The sequence below is a fragment of the Heteronotia binoei genome, chromosome 4, assembly GCF_032191835.1.
Source record: "Heteronotia binoei isolate CCM8104 ecotype False Entrance Well chromosome 4, APGP_CSIRO_Hbin_v1, whole genome shotgun sequence".
NCBI lineage: Eukaryota > Metazoa > Chordata > Lepidosauria > Squamata > Gekkonidae > Heteronotia > Heteronotia binoei.
The window spans coordinates 5,529,045-5,549,496 of record NC_083226.1 but is presented as its reverse complement, the minus strand read 5'-3'; the positions used below and the strand labels follow the sequence as shown (position 1 = coordinate 5,549,496).

Here is a 20,452-nt window from a genome sequence, read left to right as displayed (position 1 = left end):
TGGAAGGGAGGCAAAGTGAAGCCAGTGTGCAAGCCGGGACATTTGCCTAGAGCACTGGGGGGAAGTGCCCAATTTGGTGCCCCCCTGCCCGGCGCCCTAGGCAAATGCCTAATTTGCCTAATTTTTCTAGTGGAAGGGCTGGTTCTGGCACCTTAAGACCGACAAAGACCCAGAATTAAACTCTGTTGGTCTTAAAGGTGCCACTGGACTCCAAGAAGAGGGAGCAGTTAGATTCAAATCCAGCAGAACCTTAGAGACCAACAAGGGTTTTAAGGCGTAAACTTTCAACAGGCAAAGCTCCCTTTCTTAGATACGGGAGAGAGAAGTGGAAGAACAAACGGAGGTCCTGTCCACGGACAAGATGGTGGCCATCAGGTATTTCTGGCTGGCTGATCTGTACCTGCCCACTGGACCCCCTGTGCCAAATTCTCTAGACTGAGGGCTTGCAGAGGCAATTAAAATCGATTGGAGGAGTCTTGGGGCAGGGGGAGTCATTTTCCATGTTGGTGCCGAGCTGACCCTGCTGATCTTCTGAGTCCTAACAACCAGAAAACACCAGATATCTCCCTTGTAAAATGAAAACAATGTACTAATGTCTCCAGCACATAAATAATACACAAAACACTAGTATTACTTATGAGAAAAATTCAAAATGTTGTAACACACACCCACTGTTGCCGATAAATACACTATCCAGAATAACATAAACCAAACCACCAAGTTTCTGTTACAGTTCCAGGCTTCCAAGGAATATGTAAAGACTTGTACAATGCTCAGAGGTGATAGTAGGGAGATACAAAGGTGACCGTCGGGGCAGACGAGCCAGAAGAGAGCAAGCTGAGTTCAAAATACTTTTCAGCAGTCACCAACTTCCAGTCGCCCTTCAGGGAACTCCAAATCATCATCACTGGCAAGAAGATGTTTTGGGTGTCTCCTACATGGCACCAAACCAGAAGTTGTCCGTAAAAGTCGGGAGAGCTGCTGGCCCAGCAGGAAGTATTCACCACTGAGTTTTGAATATTATAGAGGCTGCAAGGCTCCAGAGATAAGAAAGATTAAAATAAATATTTTTGAAGCTGACATAAGATTTAGAGAGCCTCAGAGTAAAGGTTTAAGTTATTCATACGTGCATCTCTTGACAAAGATACTAATCAAAACGGGAAATGTAAAGACTGAAATTCCGTTGAGAACATATTTTATGCATAGTTGGAGAATAAATTTATATAACCTTTGAGTGTTGTACAAGTCTTTGCATATTCCTTGGGAGCCTAGAACTGTAATGGAACTTGGTGGTTTGGTTTATGTTATTCTGGATAGTGTATTTATTGGCAACAGTGTGTGTGTTACAACATTTTGAATTTTTCTCATAATACTAGTGTTTTGTGTATTATTTATGTTCTGGAGATATTAGTACTTGTTTTCATTATACAAGGGAGATATCTGGTGTTTTCTGGTGGTTTAGTCTTTCTCCCCATTCCTATTTTTTCGTTGTTGATCTTCTGAGACCTGGTTAGATAGAGCTAGCCTGGCGTAATCTCGGTCTGGCAAAATAATGGTAGCCCCTTTGAATGTAAACGAACAAGCACACAACCATGCGAGTCCCAAGCGCAGGAGACGGAAGCCTGACAGGAAGGAAGTAACCCCGCCCTTTTCTCTTTCTCTTTCAGTTTTGTTATAGCCAACCCACCTTACGAATTTGAGCTTGTGCCGACGGACTTGATTTTCTGTTTGATGCAGTTTGACCACAATGCTGGCCAGTCCCGGGCCAGCCTCTCCCATTCTTCCCACTCGTCCTACGCTTCCAGCAAGAAGAGCGCGTCCATCCACTCCATCCCGTCCACCACGAACCGACAGAACCGTGCAAAGACCAGGGACTCTCGGGAAAAGCAGAAGTACGTGCAAGAAGATAGACTTTGATACGTGTGCCCACTTCCCACCGTGTGTGCAGCTGTATCCACCACCCATACCCTCCCAATTGGTGTGTCCAATAGAAGTTCCCCCTGTTCTTCCTTCCACCCTCCCACCTTCCACCCCCATGGAATCCCCATTTTTTATACACACATTTTGCATATGTATAACAGTGTGCATGTGATTGTCATTTTTATTTCAATACCATAAAACCCTTAAAAACAACAGCAACAAAGCAGACGGACCAAAAAAAAAAAAAACCAAAACGGTTATTTACGGTAGAGAGCAGGAGAGAAAGAGCTAAGAGCAGACGTGACTAACCCTGCCGTAACTAACTACCGTGCATATCAGTGGTCAGAGCATGTGCAGCGTGAATAGTACCAGTTTGCGATGCCAGTTAAAGGAAGATAGTTATGGAGTGTCAGGGTGTTGTTGTTAAAGACATTAATATTTGCACATATAAAGTTAAGACTCCCCACTCCCCATGGGTCAGCTTTCTAGGCAACAGGGAAACATATGGGGAGGGCACTTTTCATGCTTTTGGGTCAAGGACAACCTGAGTCTTGAACTTTTTGTATACTAAAATCATGTCAGGGATCTTCAGCACGTCAACAGACTCTTTTTAAATTTTTTAAAGAAATGATATTATTCCCAAATGGAACGGGTGCCTTCTCTGTTTTAATTCTAAAATACAAAAATATGTCCAGGCATGGAGCTCTACAACTCTAAGGATTTAAATTTTTTTGGGGGGGGAAGGGTCTAATTGCATATTAAATTCTTGTCTACCGCTATTGCCACACGGATAACTGTATCCTCCTCTCATTTTTTGACGTGTGAGATGAAAAGCCATGCGTATCATAAATATTGGATGCAACTCATTAGGCTCTTCCTTCCTGAGCCCTTACATCTATTTAAAAGGTGAATTAGTCACCTTGCGTGCAGAACAAATGGGGGATGATCTCTCCACGTGTGGCGGAGGATCGTGCTCATAATGCTCAGGGAGGGGGAAGAGAAGCAAGTATTTTTTTTTTTCAGTGTTTAAGTATCAGTCCCGAGAGGACTCTTTCTTCCCCTCTGATAGCTTAATTTTGTGACATTAAATCCTCCAGAAAGTACTTGTTGTCTTTTTCAGAAAAAAGCAAGGCTCATGTTTAAGATGACGGGTTTACCACAAGTGCACAGCGATAGAATTCCTTGCTTAACATCTGCTGGCATTAATCGAATTGTCCCCGCTCCCTTCCTTGCTTAACATTTGCCTGGCCTTAGAGAGTCACACGGCTGCCTCAGATGGGGCTACCTTGGAAATATTCAGCCATGGGTCTCGAACCGTTAATGCCTGGGGGAGCAGCTCATTTGTGAATCAAAAGGAGGGACAGATTTAGGAAGACAGATTCACGGAGCGTAGGTCAGTCAGTGGCTACTAGCCACGGAGACTAAAGGGAACCTCCAAGTTCAGATGTAGGAGGCAACAGTTTGGTGCAGCGGTTAAGCGCGTGGACTCTTATCTGGGAGAACCAGGTTTGCTTCCCCACTCCTCCGCTTGCAGCTGCTGCAATGGCCTTGGACAGGGGTGGGATTCTAGCAGGAGCTCCTTTGCATATTAGGCCACACACCCCTGATGTAGCCAGTCCTCCAAGAGCTTACAAAAAGAGTCTTGTAAACTCTTGCAGGATTGGCTACATCGAGGAGGTGTGGCCTAATATGCAAAGTTGCTCCTGCTAGAATTCCACCTCTGACGCTGAGTCAGCCATAGCTCTTGCAGGAGTTGTCCTTGAAAGGGCAGCTGCTGGGAGAGCCCTCTCAGCCTCACCTACCTCACAGGGTGTCTGTTGTGGGGGGGGGGGGAGATAAAGGAGATTGTGACCGCTCTGAGATTCAGAGTATAGGACGGGATATAAATCCAATATCTTCATCTTCCAAAACATATAGGGAATGCCTCGGCCTCTGTGCCCTGTCCATTAGGCCCTCTGTAGTACTTGGTTGTCTACTGTATGAAAAAGGATGCTGGACTAAATGGACCACTGGTCTGATCCAGCAGGGATCTCCTTATATTCTTATGAGCACAATCCCAGATCCCTTTGTCTCCCAGCTCACCAGGATAAAGAGATAGGACTGTGTTTCCTGGACACTGGCGATGCTTCATGCCTGCCAACTGTAGTGCAAGATTCTACTCCAGGAAAACCTAACCATTCCTTCCCTGGATGGGCCCCTTCTCTTTACGCATTTATCAGTGTGAGAGAGGGTGACTTGGGGCCATGTGGCGTCTCCCCCACTCTAGTATGAATGGAGCAGTGGGAACAGCCACCAAGAGAATGGCTTCCTTTGGTTAAGGCATGATTCCCCCCCCCACACACACACACAGCATGGTCATGTGACCTCACAGCATGGTCATGTGACCCAGCCCAGTGGCTTGGGCATCGCTGCATCAAAGACAGAGGTGGGATTTCCGGAGTGACCGCTGTGCAGCGCTCTGCCCTGATCAGTCACATGTCCTGACAGCAAGCTCATTTACTTGCAAGGAAACCCTATTTATTAGTTAATTAAAAGTAGGCACCTTTAATCACGTAGCGCTAGCCGAGCTGATGACGTTGCAGAGAATTCAGCGTAGCTTGAAGGCATACAGTCTGAACTGAATGCCCACAGAAAATGCTGAGCTTGTCAACCTATCCGGGTGATGCCTTGAATTCTTGCTCAGCCCTATTTATCCACCTCCCTCAAAACCGCACTGTTCCTCCCCCCCCCCCTTCCCTTGCCCCTGGCCTTTATTTTTGGTTAAGTAGCTAGCTATTTACCTAGCATATATATGCTGCATGTTTGAGATAGTATACAGGGAACAGGGTAGCCGCTAAGCAGATAGGTGGTTCTGAGTATAAGGAAGTGGTTTTTATGGTCAGTGTCGCGTTTCCCGTCCACCCCTTCCCCCCCCCCACCCCAAAAGCATGGTGATTATAGAAGCTTGCTGTGTGGATTCACAATGAAGCCAAGCACTTTTACTGACAACCTCTGGTTTGGTGCAATGTAGGAGACACCCCCAAAACATCTTGCTAGTGATGATGATTTGGAGTTCCCGGTGGTATATATACCTGAAGGGGCGACTGTAAGTTGGTTATTGCTGAAAAGTATTTTGAACTAAGCTTGCTCTCTTCTGGCCCGTCTTCCCCTCGGCCCCAGCAGCACTGCTGCCTCCCACCCCCCCATCCGTAGCTCTTGATCACAGAGACAAATTCCCTGCACTTTGTGTGAGAAAGAAGGTTCTGATGTTTTGTCGTCAGGCCTTTCCAAACTCCTACCAAGGATGTGCCAGTTAAAGTGCTCAACGGGACGTGTGAGAGTTGCAAAAAAAAAAAAAAAAAGCCTTTTGTAAAACTTACCTAGCTTACTTCTCTTTCTAAAGTGCGACAAGGATGAATAGAATGGGCCAAGGTATGACGATTGATGGTTGTGCATGAGCTTAGAAACACTGCTATGGGGTTTCCTTCTATAACTTTTGTCCTTGTGAAAACTTGTGACACATTAAAAACCAAGTTACCAAACTTGATTCAGTTATTCGGTTTGTTTTCTTTCGTTCTTTTTTGATTTTGGACTTGTAATTTATTATTTTTTCCGCTTCATTTCTAAACTCAGAGTACACTTTTGCTGTGGCTGCTGCTGCTGCTGTTGCTGACACCCCCCGCCCCTCCCTTGTGACTTTTTTGTTTGTTCGTTTTGATTTTAAACCCTTTCTTCATCGGCTTGCGTCCCCAACTGCACGTGTGTCCTCCCCCCTTCTCCCCCCAAACATCTCTGTGTTCACTCTCAAGTGAAATTGTTCTCCTGCTGTGGCCACCTCGTCTTGTCCACTTCTCTCCCAGTATCTGTACAACCATTCTCCATCTTTCCTTCAATAATGGTGATAATGACTTGACTTCACGCTGCTGATTTGTTGAAAGAGACACTCTCCGGGGTGGGGGGGAGGAGAAGACCCGCTGCTTCGCCCCCAGACCTGCTTTCCCGTTAATGCTGCAACCCTTTTCCCTCAGAGCGAGGAAGGGATGTTCCTATGAAAGCAGTTGTCACCTGAATTGGAGAGTTGTGGATGCCTTCTTGAGGGGAAACAGTGAACAATTTGTATGTTTGCAATAGGCACAACAGGAGACAATTCGTTGGCGTTGGGACAAAAAACCAAATCAGAAAATTCTGTCCCTGAACGAAATGTTCAGTGGAAGCTGTCCCAAAATTCAGCCTCTAAGGGCCCAATCCAGAAGATCCTGTTGCCGAACAGAGCCCCTTCATTTATTTCCAAGGGGGGCTTGGCCACAGGAATTCCCTCGATGTGTCAGGGAAACGACGCACAGCTTGCTGTATTGTACCCTTGTATCGTCATGTATCTTTACACTGCTTTCAATATACAAGTAGATTCGTTTGGTAGAATTGGTATGCATGATCTTGACTGTTTACTTGTTTACTTATTTGAAGATCCTTGATTTTTTTTTTTGAATTGGTGCCCAAATGCTTATAATTCCCACATAAAACACGTGACGGTGGTGTGGAAAAGAACAAATGTGGAGCCTGTGCTCTCCGCCCCCTCCTCCTGTCCCCTGTTCTTCTGGTGGAAGGATGTTGCATCTCACACAGAACTTTAATCCAATTCAATCCAAATATCTTTATTGGCATAGAAATAAAAAGTACAGCATAGCAAATTTACATGGAGTTTCAGCTATAAAAACCAGTTAAATATCAAGAAGGGGAGCTAGTCTTTTGCTCCTTGATTGTTATGGCAGCCAAAAGGTACTTTGCAAATAGGCTTGTGATACGGGAACATCGGTCAGATGGTAGGAAAAAAACTAACTTCGCTTCAGGTAATCCATAAAAATTAGACAGAATAGGTTTGATTATGCAGTCCTGCACTTCCCCATAAAAATCACAGTGAAGTAAGACATGGGTGACCGTTTCAAGGTGCCTTCCATTACATGGGCAGACTCTATCCTGATAAGGGAAGTTGGCAAACCTCCCAGACAGTACCACTGAGGACAGAACATTGAGTCTTGCTAACATAAAGGAGCAGCGTAACCGGGGTGAAGTAATCTGGGAAAGGTAGGCAGCAGGCAGCCCGTGATCTGGGAAGATACCAAATGCTAAGAGGGAACAAGACAAAACTTTAATCCATTCTGGCTTAATATGTTTGCGTCTCACCAACCCCAAATGAGTATTTTCATTTAAATTCAACGAGTATTTTGTTTTAAATAGCGCTTCATACATTTTATATCACTTCACTTACAGTCACCTAATAAAGCAGGAGTAAAGTGCACCTTTAAGACCAACCAAGATTTATTTAGAACGTACGCTTTTGTGTGCTCTCTAAGCACACTTCATCAGACAAGGGGATCCCCTCGTCTGATGAAGTGTGCTTAGAGAGCACACGAAAGCTTGCGTCTTAAATAAAACTCGGTTGGTCTTAAAAGTGCAACTTGACTCCTGCTTTGTTCAACGGTTTCAGACCAACACAGCTGCCCACCTGGAGCTAGTCACCTAAGAAGTTGAAAGGGGCTGCACGGGTCACCTAGTCTAACCCCCTGGCTCAATGCAAGATACGCCTAAAGCATCCCTGAGAAATATTTGTCCAGCCGCAGCTTGTAGACTGCCAGGGGAGGGAGCTCACCACCTCCTTAGGCAGCTGATTCCACAGCTGAACTATTCTTACTGTTAAAAAATAATGATAATTACCTAATATCTAGCTGGTAGCATCCCAGCTGTAATTTAAACTCATTATTGCGAGTCCTATCCTCTGCGGCTAATGGGAACGGGTCCCTGCCCCCCTAGACGTGACAGCCACAGTTGAAGATCCTTGATTTTTTTGAATTGGTGCCCGAGTGCTTATAATTCCCACATAAAACACACGTGAAGATAGTGTGGGAAAGAACAGATATGGACCCCAGCACTCTCCTCCCCCTCCCCCTGCCCCGTTCTGCCCCCCGTATCATGAGATCTTCTGAAGTCCATAATGACACAATTGCCCCATAAACTTAGTAGGGACATTTTGCTGTGAGGCCACATTCTGCATTCATGGCTGCGGTAGGGACTTCTTGGGTCCCAGATCAGACCGTCACCTATGCAGATGCAGCCTTTGCCCCTCTTGGTTTGATATCATTGCTGTGGTTAATCCTAAAATGCTGTGCAGATGATCATTCTGCTTGCTTGCCACCCGTTATCTCCAGCTCTGTGGACTGATCTAACTAGGCAATAAGACCATTTCATATCAGTTGCCTTCCCTTGCGCAAGCCAATGGTCACACTAAAGTCTCCTTGGAAACAAGTGACATTGTTTTCCATTGAGCTGACTTTCGGTGGGGGCATATGTGTCATTATGGACTTCTGAAAGTCTCATGATACAGTTTGGCGGTACATAGAATCATAGAGTTGGGACCTAGTCATCTAGTCCAACCCCCTGCACAATTCAGGAAACTCACAAATACCTCCCCCTAAATTCACAGGATCCGCATTGTTGTCAGATGGCCATGTAAGCTCTGTTTAAAAGCCTCCAAGGAAGGAGAGCCCACCACCTCCTGAGGAACCGCTCTAATGGTCAGGAAGTTCTTCCTAATGTTGAGCTGGAAACTCTTTTGATTTAATTTCAACCCACTGGTTCTAGTCCTACCTTCCGGGGCCACAGAAAACAATTCCACCCCACTCTCCATATGACTTGAAGTCCTCCTCTCCAGGCTAAACATGCCCAGCTCCTTCAACCTTTCTTCATAGGACTTGGTCTCCAGACCCCTCTCACCTGTGTACTGATCTAACTAGACACGATACAGTTTGGGGGTTACATGAGATAGCAATCTTGCTGAACCAAAACAGATCTATATATTGTGAGTCTTTGGCACCTGATGTACCCTGCCTTGACTTCCACAATTGAAGAGAGGCAAGATGCAAATGCAATATAGGAATAATAAAAATGAATCAGACGAGGGCTTTTTTTTGTGGCAGGAGCTCCTTTGCATATTAGGCCACACACCCCTGATGTAGTCAATCCTCCTGGAGCTTACAGTAGGCCCTTTACTAAGAGCCCTGGAAGCTCTTGGAGGATGGCTACCTCAGGGCCCTGAATCTGCCAGCCAATCTTTAATGGTCACTCGATAACAATGATAAATGGTGCACCAACGATAAATGGTGCACCAACAACATTTTTAAGACTGGTATAACAAACAAAGGCAATGATCAAACTAAAAGCTAAAAACAGTGGCAAAATTTTATCTCCGCATAGTTTAAAGAGGAAACAGGAGAGCTTAGCTGAATGGGGAGGACTGCTTTTCACTAAGCATTTTCAAGGTGTGGAAAGTAACTCCCCCCAAAGTCAAACTGGCCCGGTGGTGGCTCTGGAACTGCAGGGCAGGTATGCTCACTGACCCGGTCCACCTCATCTATTTCAGGACCTTTCTTTTCCTATCCTGCTGAGGCCCCTCCCTTCCCAAGCCCCGCCCTCCCCTGGCTCCACCCCCACCCCCCAGATCTCCAGCTCTTTCCCACTCAGTGCTGGTGACTTTACTTGCTGGGCTGGGCGTTTCTCCCTCCGTTGGAAGGGGGCAAACGATTCCAGCCTGCAGACAGACTTCTGCCGTGAGCCGGAAGGGCACAGCTGCTCTGCCTAACTTAGCATTAATCTTCTGTGGGTGCTTTTTGAACATGAATGATAGCTGAACTGCAGCTGGCAGATGTGGTGCCAGTTGCATATTATTTTGAAAATGTGATAGCATAAAATCGCATAAAATGCCCTAGGCCTAGAAAGGAAGGTCCACTGAGTGAAGGAGGCAGAGCACTGCTTTTAAATTGAGGTGGTCAGGGCTTTTTTTTTTTTTTGCAGCGGAACTCTTTTGCATATGAGGCCACCCCCCTCCCCGAGGTAGCCAATCCTCCAAGAGAAGAAGAAGAAGACTGCAGATTTATACCCCGCCCTTCTCTCTGAGCCAGAGACTCAGAGCGGCTTACAATCTCCTATATCTTCTCCCCCCACAACAGACACCCTGTGAGGTGGGTGGGGTTGAGAGAGCTCTCACAGCAGCTGCCCTTTCAAGGACAACTCCTACAAGAGCTATGGCTGACCCCAGGCCATTCCAGCAGCTGCAAGTGGAGGAGTGGGGAATCAAACCCAGTTCTCCCAGATAAGAGTCCGCACACTTAACCACTACACCAAACTGGCACTCCAGGAGGTTTGACTACATCAGGGGTGTGTGGCCTAATATGCAAAGGAGCTCCTGCTACAAAAAAGGCCCATATTTCATGTTTAATGCATGAGACAGAATGCAGTTTGCATTTGGCATAAAGAGGCACGCTCCGAAGGTGTGACTGCAACCCACGCCTGCCCCCCATTTTACTTGCCCCAACCACTTTCCTCCCATGGCCTCTCTCACTTCCTGGATGTCAAAATCAGCCCTCCCATTTCACCCAGCTTTCTATATGAAAAGGGCAGACTCATGAGGTAGGGGGAGGGGGGAAGCTGGCTGTCCCATCTCGGTTGGTCCCCCCTCTCCCCAGACAATTCAGGTCCTAAAATCAGGGGAACTGGTACCCAAGTTATTTCCTCTTTTGTGGAAGCTGGAAACTCTATTTAGTAACCTCATTTAATTCCAGCTCCTAATATTTAAAGCCACAAAATATGTTTGCTGGGGGAGAGGGGGAGGGCACGCTGGGAGCAGTCAAAGGAGTTCAGAGATAATGAGAGCCATTTCACCTCCCTGCAATGTGATCATCTAAAACACTTCCTGCCAAACAAACAAGCAATGGGGTGGTGGAATGTTTAACACTTGCAATTTGGGGAATGTTCCCCCCAACCAACGCTGCTAGTTTCATTTTAAACGCACCGCCTACAAAGCAATCAGGAGTCTTGATGGGGCTCGCTGCAGTTTTGTTTGTTTTTTTTAAAAAACAGCAACAACAAAATTCTTATCATTACAAAAACATCCTTTCTGAAACCACAGTTTCAAGGAGAGCCAGTATAGCATAGTATGGACCAGGACTAGGCTTCCCAATCCCCAGGTCCCAGCGGGGGATCCCCCGGTTTTACAGGCTTCCCCCCTCCCCCGGCCAGCTGGCCAGCGGGGGAAGCCCCGCCCCCACAGCCATCATGCACCTCCATGAACGATTCCCATAGGGAATGATGGGGAATTGATCCGCGGGTATCGGGGGCTCTGGGGGGGCTGTTTTTTGAGATAGAGGCACCAAATTTTCAGTATAGCATCTAGTGCCTCTCCCCAAAATACCTCCCAAGTTTCAAAAAGATTGGACTATGGGGTCCAATTCTATGAACCCCAAAAGAAGGTGCCCCTATCCTTCATTATTTCCTATGGAAGGAAGGCATTGAAAAAGATGTGCAGTCTCTTTAAATGTGATGGCCAGAACTCCCTTGAAGGTCAATTATGCTTGTCACACCCTTGCTTTTGGCTCCGCCCCCAAAGTCTCCTGGCTCCACCCCCAACGTCCCCAGATATTTCTTGAATTGGACTTGGCAACCCTAACCAGGACTGGGAAAAGCTAGGTTCAAATCCATAGCTCCCTGGGTGACCACTATAGGCCAATATGGACCAGGAAGGAGGCAACTTGGGTTCAGAGCCTCACCCAGACATGGTCTTCCCTGGGTGGCCAGGCCTGGGGCAAGTCTCTCTCTCTGAGGCTAACCTGAGTGAGTTGTGGTGAATTGTATCGTTCCTCAAAGGGTTGTTGTGAGGATAAACTAGACAGGAGGGGCAGGGATTTATTTGTAGCAGGAACTCCTTTGCATATTAGGCCTAGGCTTCCCAATCCCCAGGTCCCAGTGGGGGATCCCCTGGTTTTACAGGCTTCCCCCCTCCCCCAGCCAGCTGGCCTGCGGGGGAAGCTCCACCTCCACAGCCATTATGCACCTCCAGGAACGATTCCCATAGGGAATGATGGGGAATTGATCCGCGGGTGTCAGGGGCTCTGGGGGGGGGCTGCTTTTTGAGGTAGATGTGCCAAATTTTCCATATAGCATCTAGTGCCTCTCCCCAAAATACCTCCCAAGTTTCAAAAGGATTGGACCAGGGGGTCCAATTCTATGAGCCCCCAAAGAAGGTGCCCCTATCCTTCATTATTTTCTATGGAAGGAAGGCATTTAAAAGGTGTGCTGTCCCTTTCAATGTGATGGCCAGAACTCCCTTGGAGTTCAATTATGCTTGTCACACCCTTGCTCCTGGCTCTGCCCCCAATGTCTCCTGGCTCCACCCCCAAAGTCTCCTGGCTCCACCCCCAAAGTCCCCAGATATTTCTTGAATTGGACTTGGCAACCCTAATTAGGCCACACACCCCTGATGTAGCCAATCCTGGAGCTTACAGCAGGCCCTGTACTAAGAGCCCTGTAAGCTCTTGCAGGATTGGCTACATCGGGGAGATGTGGCCTAATATGCAAAGGAGGTCCTGCTACAAAAAAAGCGCTGAGGAGGGGAGTGGGCTACCCTGAGCTTTGTGGAGGATGGCCTGGACAAATTCTTGATAGGAAGTGGATAGAAAGACTCCTGACAACAGAATTGTGGCAACCCCAGAGCTATGGGTTTTTCAAGGCATGCCTCTGCACAGTGACTTCCTCAGTGGTCTCCCATCTAAGTCCCAACCAGGCGAGCTCTGCTCAGCTTCTGAAATCTGGCAAGATCAGGCTAGCCCAGGCCATCCAGCTGTGGGCAAAAAAGTCATGCAGAGGTGACTTGCCGTTGCCTGCCTCTGCATAGCAACCCTGCTGGTCTCCCATCCAAACACTAACCAGACCTGATCCAGCTTAGCTTTTGAGATCTGGCAAGATCAAGGTAGCCTGGGCCATCCAGGTCAGGATAAAGTAAGGTTGCAAAGTCCAACTCAAAAATTAACCTGGGGACTTTGGGGGTGGACCCAGGAGACTTTCTCATTCCCTAAAATAAATAAAAAACACAACAGTGAATTCCCCTGAATAGTCTTCATTTCCTTGTCCCCAACAGCAGCTGCAATTCCAGTAAATGAAAGTGAACGCATACTAAAAATAAATACTAAATAACACATACTAAATAAACAAGAGTTTGCAAGCACACACTTTGTGCGCTCCCTGGGGCTTTACGCATAGGAGCTGCTGTATTTCCAACCAACTTCTTCAGACTAACACAGGCAAATGAAAAGAGAGAGAGGCGGCGTTTTCCTCCATCCCATAAACAGGTTACTATATAAAAATGTCTGAAATGAATCCAAAACAAGCACAGAGACTATGCTCTCTCTCTCTCTCTCTCTCTTACACACACACACCTATTGGCTCTGGTTCCTATACAAGGGCATCTGATACAAAAGCAAGCCTCTCTCACACACACACACACACGTGGCTCTGCTTCTTGCCCCAAAGGAGCTTTCAGTTCCTGCTCCAATTTAAAGGTGCATACGCAAATTTTAAAAACACAAGGTGTTTGCAGGCGTCTAAACCTGTGCAGATCGAAAGATACATGGTGGCTGCAGGGGCGGGGCTTTCCCCCACCAGCCAGCCGGCTGGGGATAGGGGGTGGCCTGGAAAACTGGGGGTTCCCCCGCTGGGACCGGGGGATTGAGAAGCCTAGGAGAAAGTAATGGTAGCCCCTATGAATTAAATGAATTCTGCTTTAAAGCTTAGTCAGGGTATTGAGGCCACTGATTTCACACACACGGTAACCATCCTAAGGGGAGTATCCCTTACAAAGATTGGAGATTAGCTCCAAATCAACAGGTTAATTTGGTTGCAAAGTTTGTGGTGAATTGTATACTTCCTGCTTGGGAAAAACTTTGCATCAAATTCAAGGGAACATGTCCCTGGAAGATTTTGCACATCCCTGAAGTGTAGAGGTCTGGGAGAAACCATGTCAGTTTTTTCCTTGAAGGGAAGAGCAGTTAATAGTAGTCCCACAAGACTAGCTAAAGCACTTTGGCTTATGTATTTATTTAGAGGGTGTTTTTCTGCCAATCTCCACAGAACTCGCCCGAGGCAGTTTACACAATAAAGTGTAATAAACCATCAAATATTATATGTTTATAATTAAAACCCAGAAAAAAACAACCCGATTACAAAACCAAAGATATTTAAGCAACTTTAAAATGCGTACCTGTCTTCAGACTAAAACACGTAATTAAAAGTTGGTAAAACATCAGTCTAGGGTTGCCAAGTCCAATTCAAGAAATATCTGGGGACATTGGGGGTGGAGCCAGGATACTTTGGGGGTGGAGCCAGGAGACATAAGGGGTGGGGCCAAGATCAAGGCTGTGACAAGCATAGTTGAACTCCAAAGGGTGTTCTGGCCATCACATTTAAAGGGACGGCACACCTGTTCAATGCCTTCCTTCCATAGGAAATAATGAAGGATAGGGGCACCTTCTTTTGGGGCTCATAGAATTGGATCCCCTGGTCCAATAGTTTTGAAACTTGGGGGGTATTTTGGGGAGAGGCACTAGATGCTGTACTAAAATTTGGTGCATCTACCTCAAAAAACAGCTCCCCCAGAGCCCCAGATACCCACGGATCAATTCTCCATTATTTTCTATGGGAATAAATCTCCATAGGGAATAATAGAGTTCCCAGCAGACATTTCCCTCCCCTCCCCCCCGCTTTCTGACAACCCTGAAGCGGGGGAGGGCCTCCAAACCGGGGGATCCCCTGCCCCCACCTGGGGATTGGCAACCCTACATCAGCCCCTTAATTAAAAGCCTGAGTGAACAGAAATGTTTGGGCCTACCACTTAAGAGCTGAACAAGCCTCAAGGAGAAGAGCATTCCATAGGCAAGGTGCCACTACAGAAAAGGCCCTCTCTCTGTTAGGGTTGCCAACCTCGAAGTGAAGTCTGGAGATCTAGTATGATCTATCTCCAGACTGGAGAGATCAGTTTCCCTGGAGAAAATGGCGGCTTTGGAGGCTCTATGGCATTCTATCCCGCCGAGGCGCCTCCCCTTCCCAAGCCCCACTCTTCCCAGACTTCACCCCCAAAATCGCCAGGAATTTTCCAACCTGGAGTTGGCTACTCTAGAAAAATCTGATCTTGAGACCACGCAACTATCAATTTTTCAGGGAATGTCTGAGACTAGTGGCGACCCTACTAGTTCCCGCCCTGGTCTTGCAGGCCAAGGCACATAAAGCAGAGCTTGCGAAGCAGATTTGAACTGATCTGATAAAATGAAACCCAGGTCAGAGTCACATTTCCCCCAGGCTAGAAATCCCAGCCAATCAGCTGATTTTCATTGTGGCCGACAAAAACACGCTAGATCAGTGGTGTTGAACTCATTTGTTATGAGGGCCAGATCTGACATAAATGAGACCTTGTTGGGCCGGGCTGTTTGTGTACCTATTCAAGATTAGGTAGCAGAGCTATACATTTTACAAAGAACACAGACAAACAAATATATATATATATTTTAAAACTTAGCACATGCTTAAAATATTAGTACTCATTGGTCTTAAAGATGCTTTTTAAAATTTCTCCCATGGGATCCAGGGAACTGGGCAAAGGAAGCTCTGGCTTTTTCCTTCCTTCCCAGGGGAACAGGAGGGGGAGGAGCCTCAGCCAATAGAAGGAAGAGAGGCTTGGCTCTGTAGCTCTGCTTTGCAGTCGAAAGAGCCTGGCAAAGCAAAGTCTCCCTCCCCCCTTCCTCCTCAAGGGAGGAGCCCCAGCCAATGTAGAAAATAGAGGTTTTGCTCTGTAACTCCTATGCAATTGAACAAACCTCGCAAAGCAAGCTGTGATGCAGAAGGAAGCAAGAGAGAGGGAGAAGGAAGCAGATGACAGCCAGTTGCTCGGGGGCCTGATAGGAGCTCCCCAGGGGCCTGATTCAGCCCCCAAACTGCATGTTTGACATCCCTGGGGTAGATTGAGATGCTGAGTGCCAGTGAGCCATTCCAGGATTATTCTTTGCATTCGTGCTTTGTCCTGTTGGAGTGGGAGGCAGTGCTTCCCTCTTCTTCAGGCACTTCTGCTGCATCAAGTTCTCCTCTTGTGTCAAGGGAAGTTTGGAATGTAGCGTAGTAGACAAATAATCACGGGCAAAGAGACAGAGATTAGGAGTTCACAGTGCTCGACTTCTCTCAAAATTATTTAAAATACTAAGCGTTTTCTCGTGGGGGGGAACGGCTGGCTTGAAATTGTTTGTGTGATCTCGCAAGGCTTTTAAAACATGAGAGAACCCTCGCACTTTTAACGCCTCCCCGAAAGGTTAGCTTAATCGTAGATCATACAGAATTGGTTTCCACAAATGCATAATGGTTCAGGTGTCACACTTGAGCTAAACGGTTTTTAAATGGAGCTGAAATTATTTTGATGTGTACACATTTCCCAGATTTTTTTTTCCCCTTCATCTTCTCTACAACCTTTTTGAAACCGGCCCAACCCGGACTTTTCCCGTAGAGCCTCATTAAGAATTCAGAGAATCTGATGACTTTAAAAGATCTATGGATGGAGACTGTGTGTGTGTGTGAGAGAGAGAGAGAGACAAAAAAGATAAATGAATATAAAAAAAAGAAGCTATAGGAGTCTGGCAAGCAGTAGATCATCCCAGAACAGATTGTAACTTTATCATTTTGTCAGGAAGAATAATTTAAGGCACTTAATCAGTTAGCTTCCCTATGCAGGATTTAGCATTATGAATTCCTGTTGGCCGATCTGTTCAAATCAGAGCAAACTTAATTAGCAAATGTAGTAGGAGCTGCTCCCAAAACCATGTGTTGTTTCCTTGTGGAGGAATTGGCTCAAATCTGAATGAATATATAGAGAGAGTCTACAAAAAGTAAGACCCCATATCTGGGGGTCAAGTTCTAGGTTATTGGCAGCCTCACTGATGAGGCTTGGGGCGTTCCCTGGAGCTGCCACAGAAGCAAAAATATGACCCCAGGTTAGATCCAAACAGCTTCCCTCCATCCCTCACTCTCACCCACATATCTTTTGCCCATGTAGATTCCATTAAGGCCAGCGTAGCCATTTTGGCCCTCCTCCCTTTTCACTAGGGGAAAAGCTGGCTGCATCCAACCCTATGTTGCATGCACCACAACAAAGTATTCACAGAGAATCCACTGCATAAAGCCTCAGAAGAAACCTGCCAAACTTCCTCCACAAACCAGTCCCATATTATGCGTGCCCAGATCCCCAAAGCGAGATGCTGACGGGAATTTCTCCTCAGCCATACTTTGTCAAACAGTCCTGGGCCTGCCCATTTTCCCACAGCCAAATCTCTGTAGAGCACAAAAGGCGGCTTGAGGGAATCCAGATCACATTCCGATGATCTGAAGACACATTTGAATAGATGGGAGAGGGAGAATTCTGACTTCTTCTCCCGTGGTGAGGAACTCTGCTTCAGCCTTGCCCTGCGGAAATGTCAGGATAGCTGGCAACATATCTCCAAAATATGATAAACCTGTTCCAGGAGGAATTAGTGAAAGATGAAAGCCAGGTTCTCTGGACTACCGCAGAAACTAATGTGGTATATGTTTCTTCCAACATTGCCATTCAGAGGCTGAATTAAAATTTCTCTTTTGAAATTTGAATTCACATTTTTTTAAAATGTACTTTCCTTCTTATCAACATATATGAACATATGAAGCTGCCTTATACTGAATCAGACCCTCCTGGGTCCATCAAAGTCAGTATTGTCTACTCAGACTGGCAGCGGCTCTCCAGGGTCTCAAGCTGAGGTTTTTCACGCTTACCTGCCTGGACCCTTTTTAGTTGGAGATGCTGGGGATTGAACCTGGGACCTTCTGCTTATCAAGCAAATGCTCTACCATTGAGCCACCGTCCCTCCCCTTATGATTCAAGATCTGTGTGAGGGGCTTTGGCATCCTCTCAATGTTTGGATTTTGGCACTCATCCAGTCCTAATATCATGAATTGTCACTAGTTCAGTGGTCACCACTGTCCAATATTCACTGACTGATTTCTCACCGGTAGTTCCTCCACTCCCCGGCCTTCTCTGTCATATGTCATCTATCAAATATAATCAAATATGAGCTACCTTTGTGTGCTATAATACAAAATAATACTGCAAATCAGCTAATTAATCCCAGCAGCATCATTAAATGCTCCCCTATCAAATATCAACTATGGATATTGGGTTCAAGCTGTGATGGAAGATCTATAGTTGTCAGCCTCCAGGTGGCTTGGAGATCTCCGAGAATTGGTCTCCAGGCGACCAGAAGTCATTTCTCCTGGAGAAAATGGCTGCCCAGAGGGTTGGCCCTACAGCACCTTATCCCCCTGGGGTCCCTTCCCTTCCCAAACTCTGTCTTCCCCCAAAGGTCCATGAATTTCCCAACCCAGAGTTACCTACTCCAGCAAGATATGATCTTGAGATCACCCAGCTGTTAACTCTTCAGGGGATATTTGAGACTAGTTGTCATAACAGTCAATCCTGAGAAGAATGCGCAGCAGAAAATTCATTTGGGCTGTAATCTGAACTGTGGCAGTAACTTCCAAAAAGTCCCTCATCACCAATCGCTTCACTGGCCACACCAATTTAGAGAGGAGCCCTTCCGCCACTCTCTCTTCAAGGGTCTTCTGCAAACAAGTCAGTCACCAGCCAAGTTCTCGTTAACCCATTTCCTTCAAACTTTCCAAACCTTTCTTCTAAATCAGTATTTTTAGGTTTATTAAATCTATTATCCTTCACTGCAAGCCATTACTCAAAGTCACTTTCTATTGATTGCTCTGTTCTTCGCCTGCCCTCCCCTTCATGCACTTCTCTCAACTGCTTTTGGCTTGGCACTAATTAAACTTTTCGTTTCCCTCCTCCCTTGTTGTGTCTCTCTCCACCCATTTTTTGCTCTTCAGCAGAAAAGAAATGGTTTACAGATGAGCCGGATAATGCCTATCCCAGAAACATTCAAATCAAGCCAATGAGTACACACATGGCTAATCAGATCAACCAGTATAAGTCTACAAGCAGCTTGATACCACCAATCAGAGAAGTTGAAGATGAATGTTGACTTACAGAAGGCCAGAACTTATATATATTTTTAATAAGCCTGACAGACTTCATGAATGGTGATGTGACACTTATTCTTTTCATGCTCAACCACTGGTGGAAAAAGAGTTTGCTTGAAAAGCAAAGTAGACAGATCTTTGTTTGTCTGCCTTTAATATTTTGCTTCCATATATTTTGGAAACTGTTTCATTTATTAAAAAGAAGAAGAAGAACATAATCAAAGCAGTCATGTATAGCCTCTAGCATTTTAAATTATTTTTATTTATTAGAAAGAAAAATATATATTTTTTTTCTTTATTTCATTGTCAAGTATTTTTCCCTTAATGGCACAGCTGCAAATGTGGCCAGACTCCAGCAAAAAAGGAAAAAAAATACAAAAAGAAGAAGAAAAGTTATATATTCTTGCTCCTTCTTTCAGTGTCTTTGAGGAGAATGATGGTCACAATTCAAAGGAAAAAATGTAATTAAGAGAAACATAAAAAATGTATTTTAGAAGGTCCACCATGTATTTTTAGTAAATCAAAGAAGCAGAAGAAACAAAGAAGAGTTTACTAGAATGTTTCTTTCCTGGAAGATGTGTATTTTGTTTAGCATTGGCACCAGCTCTTAATAAACTGAAGCGTATTTATTTTGAAAAGAAAAAAAAAATGAAGTGGGGAAAATCATATTTTTGTAGATTTAACATTCTTTCAAATTACCTGTTTTCCACCATAGCTGCTAAAGATGTTCATACTGACATCTTTGTCACAGATAAATTTAATGTCAAAAACAATTTAATGGCATAAAACAAAAAAAATGCAGCACATATACAACAGCCGAATCCCGAAACCTTCCGGAAAGACACAGAAGTAAGGGTGTTTTTATGTTCTGCTTCGTGTTGACAGCAAGGGGTCAGCCACGAGAATCCTACATTTCTCGCCCAATTTCAGAGAGCTTTGGTTTAGATCAGATTTTTAAAAATCGGGATATTTTATGACGCTTTTTTTTTTTAATGGCTGGAGTTTGGCTTGAATTGCTCTCCCACAATGCACTGAGAGGTGATAGAACTGAATTGCATGTCACTTTGTGCCATCGGCCCCTTGAATTGAGGAAGGCTCAACCCACAGCCCGTCATTCTTAGGACGTTTGGATATTAGGTGAGGTCTAACTGTGATGCAAATAATTGTGTATGGTTCAGCCACTGCTCATGCTGTCCAACAGCCACCTCTGTTTTCCTCTCTATAATGTGATAGAAGTCTGCTTTTTTATTTTCCAAGCTTTTGGGACTCCACTGGAAAAAAAAGGTAACACCAAAACAAAGCATCAACATTAGAAACAAAGAATGGCGAATGTACAAAAGGCCTCTCGAAAAACCACCTCCTGCTCCCCAGCATTTGAGGATCTAAAACAACTGAGCAAATATCCTCTCCAGTTTAAACGATCAGCGGCTGGTTTAGATCAGGCTGGGGCTGATGTCTCCTAAAAAACAGGGCAGAGGCAAACCGTTGGTTTTTTGGTCCCACAACACAAGCTAATTTCAGGCGTTGTAACTGTGCAAAGTTGTACAAATGCTGAGATTTCAACATTCTGTGATAACTGTTATCATTAGAGTAATATCAGTGAATCAAACAAGTACTG

The 20,452-nt window shown here is 45.5% G+C and overlaps 1 protein-coding gene across 8 annotated transcripts in view; it reads left to right on the top strand.

Annotated features, from left to right (window-relative positions):
• The window catches only part of KCNMA1 (potassium calcium-activated channel subfamily M alpha 1), an 866,219-nt gene extending 847,184 nt beyond the window's left edge, over positions 1-19,035 (top strand). For 4 of the 8 annotated variants that reach the window (XM_060236723.1, XM_060236715.1, XM_060236714.1 and 1 more), the window contains 3 exons: positions 1,668-1,892; positions 5,303-5,331; positions 18,685-19,035. In XM_060236723.1, the coding sequence (XP_060092706.1) occupies positions 1,668-1,892; positions 5,303-5,331; positions 18,685-18,836 (406 nt within the window). In that variant the 3' untranslated portion in view covers positions 18,837-19,035. Of the gene's footprint in view, positions 1-1,667; positions 2,169-5,302; positions 5,332-18,681 lie in introns of those variants that run through there. The other 4 variants (XM_060236719.1, XM_060236722.1, XM_060236716.1 and 1 more) reach the window with 3 other exon arrangements.
• Positions 19,036-20,452: the final 1,417 nt, after the last annotated feature.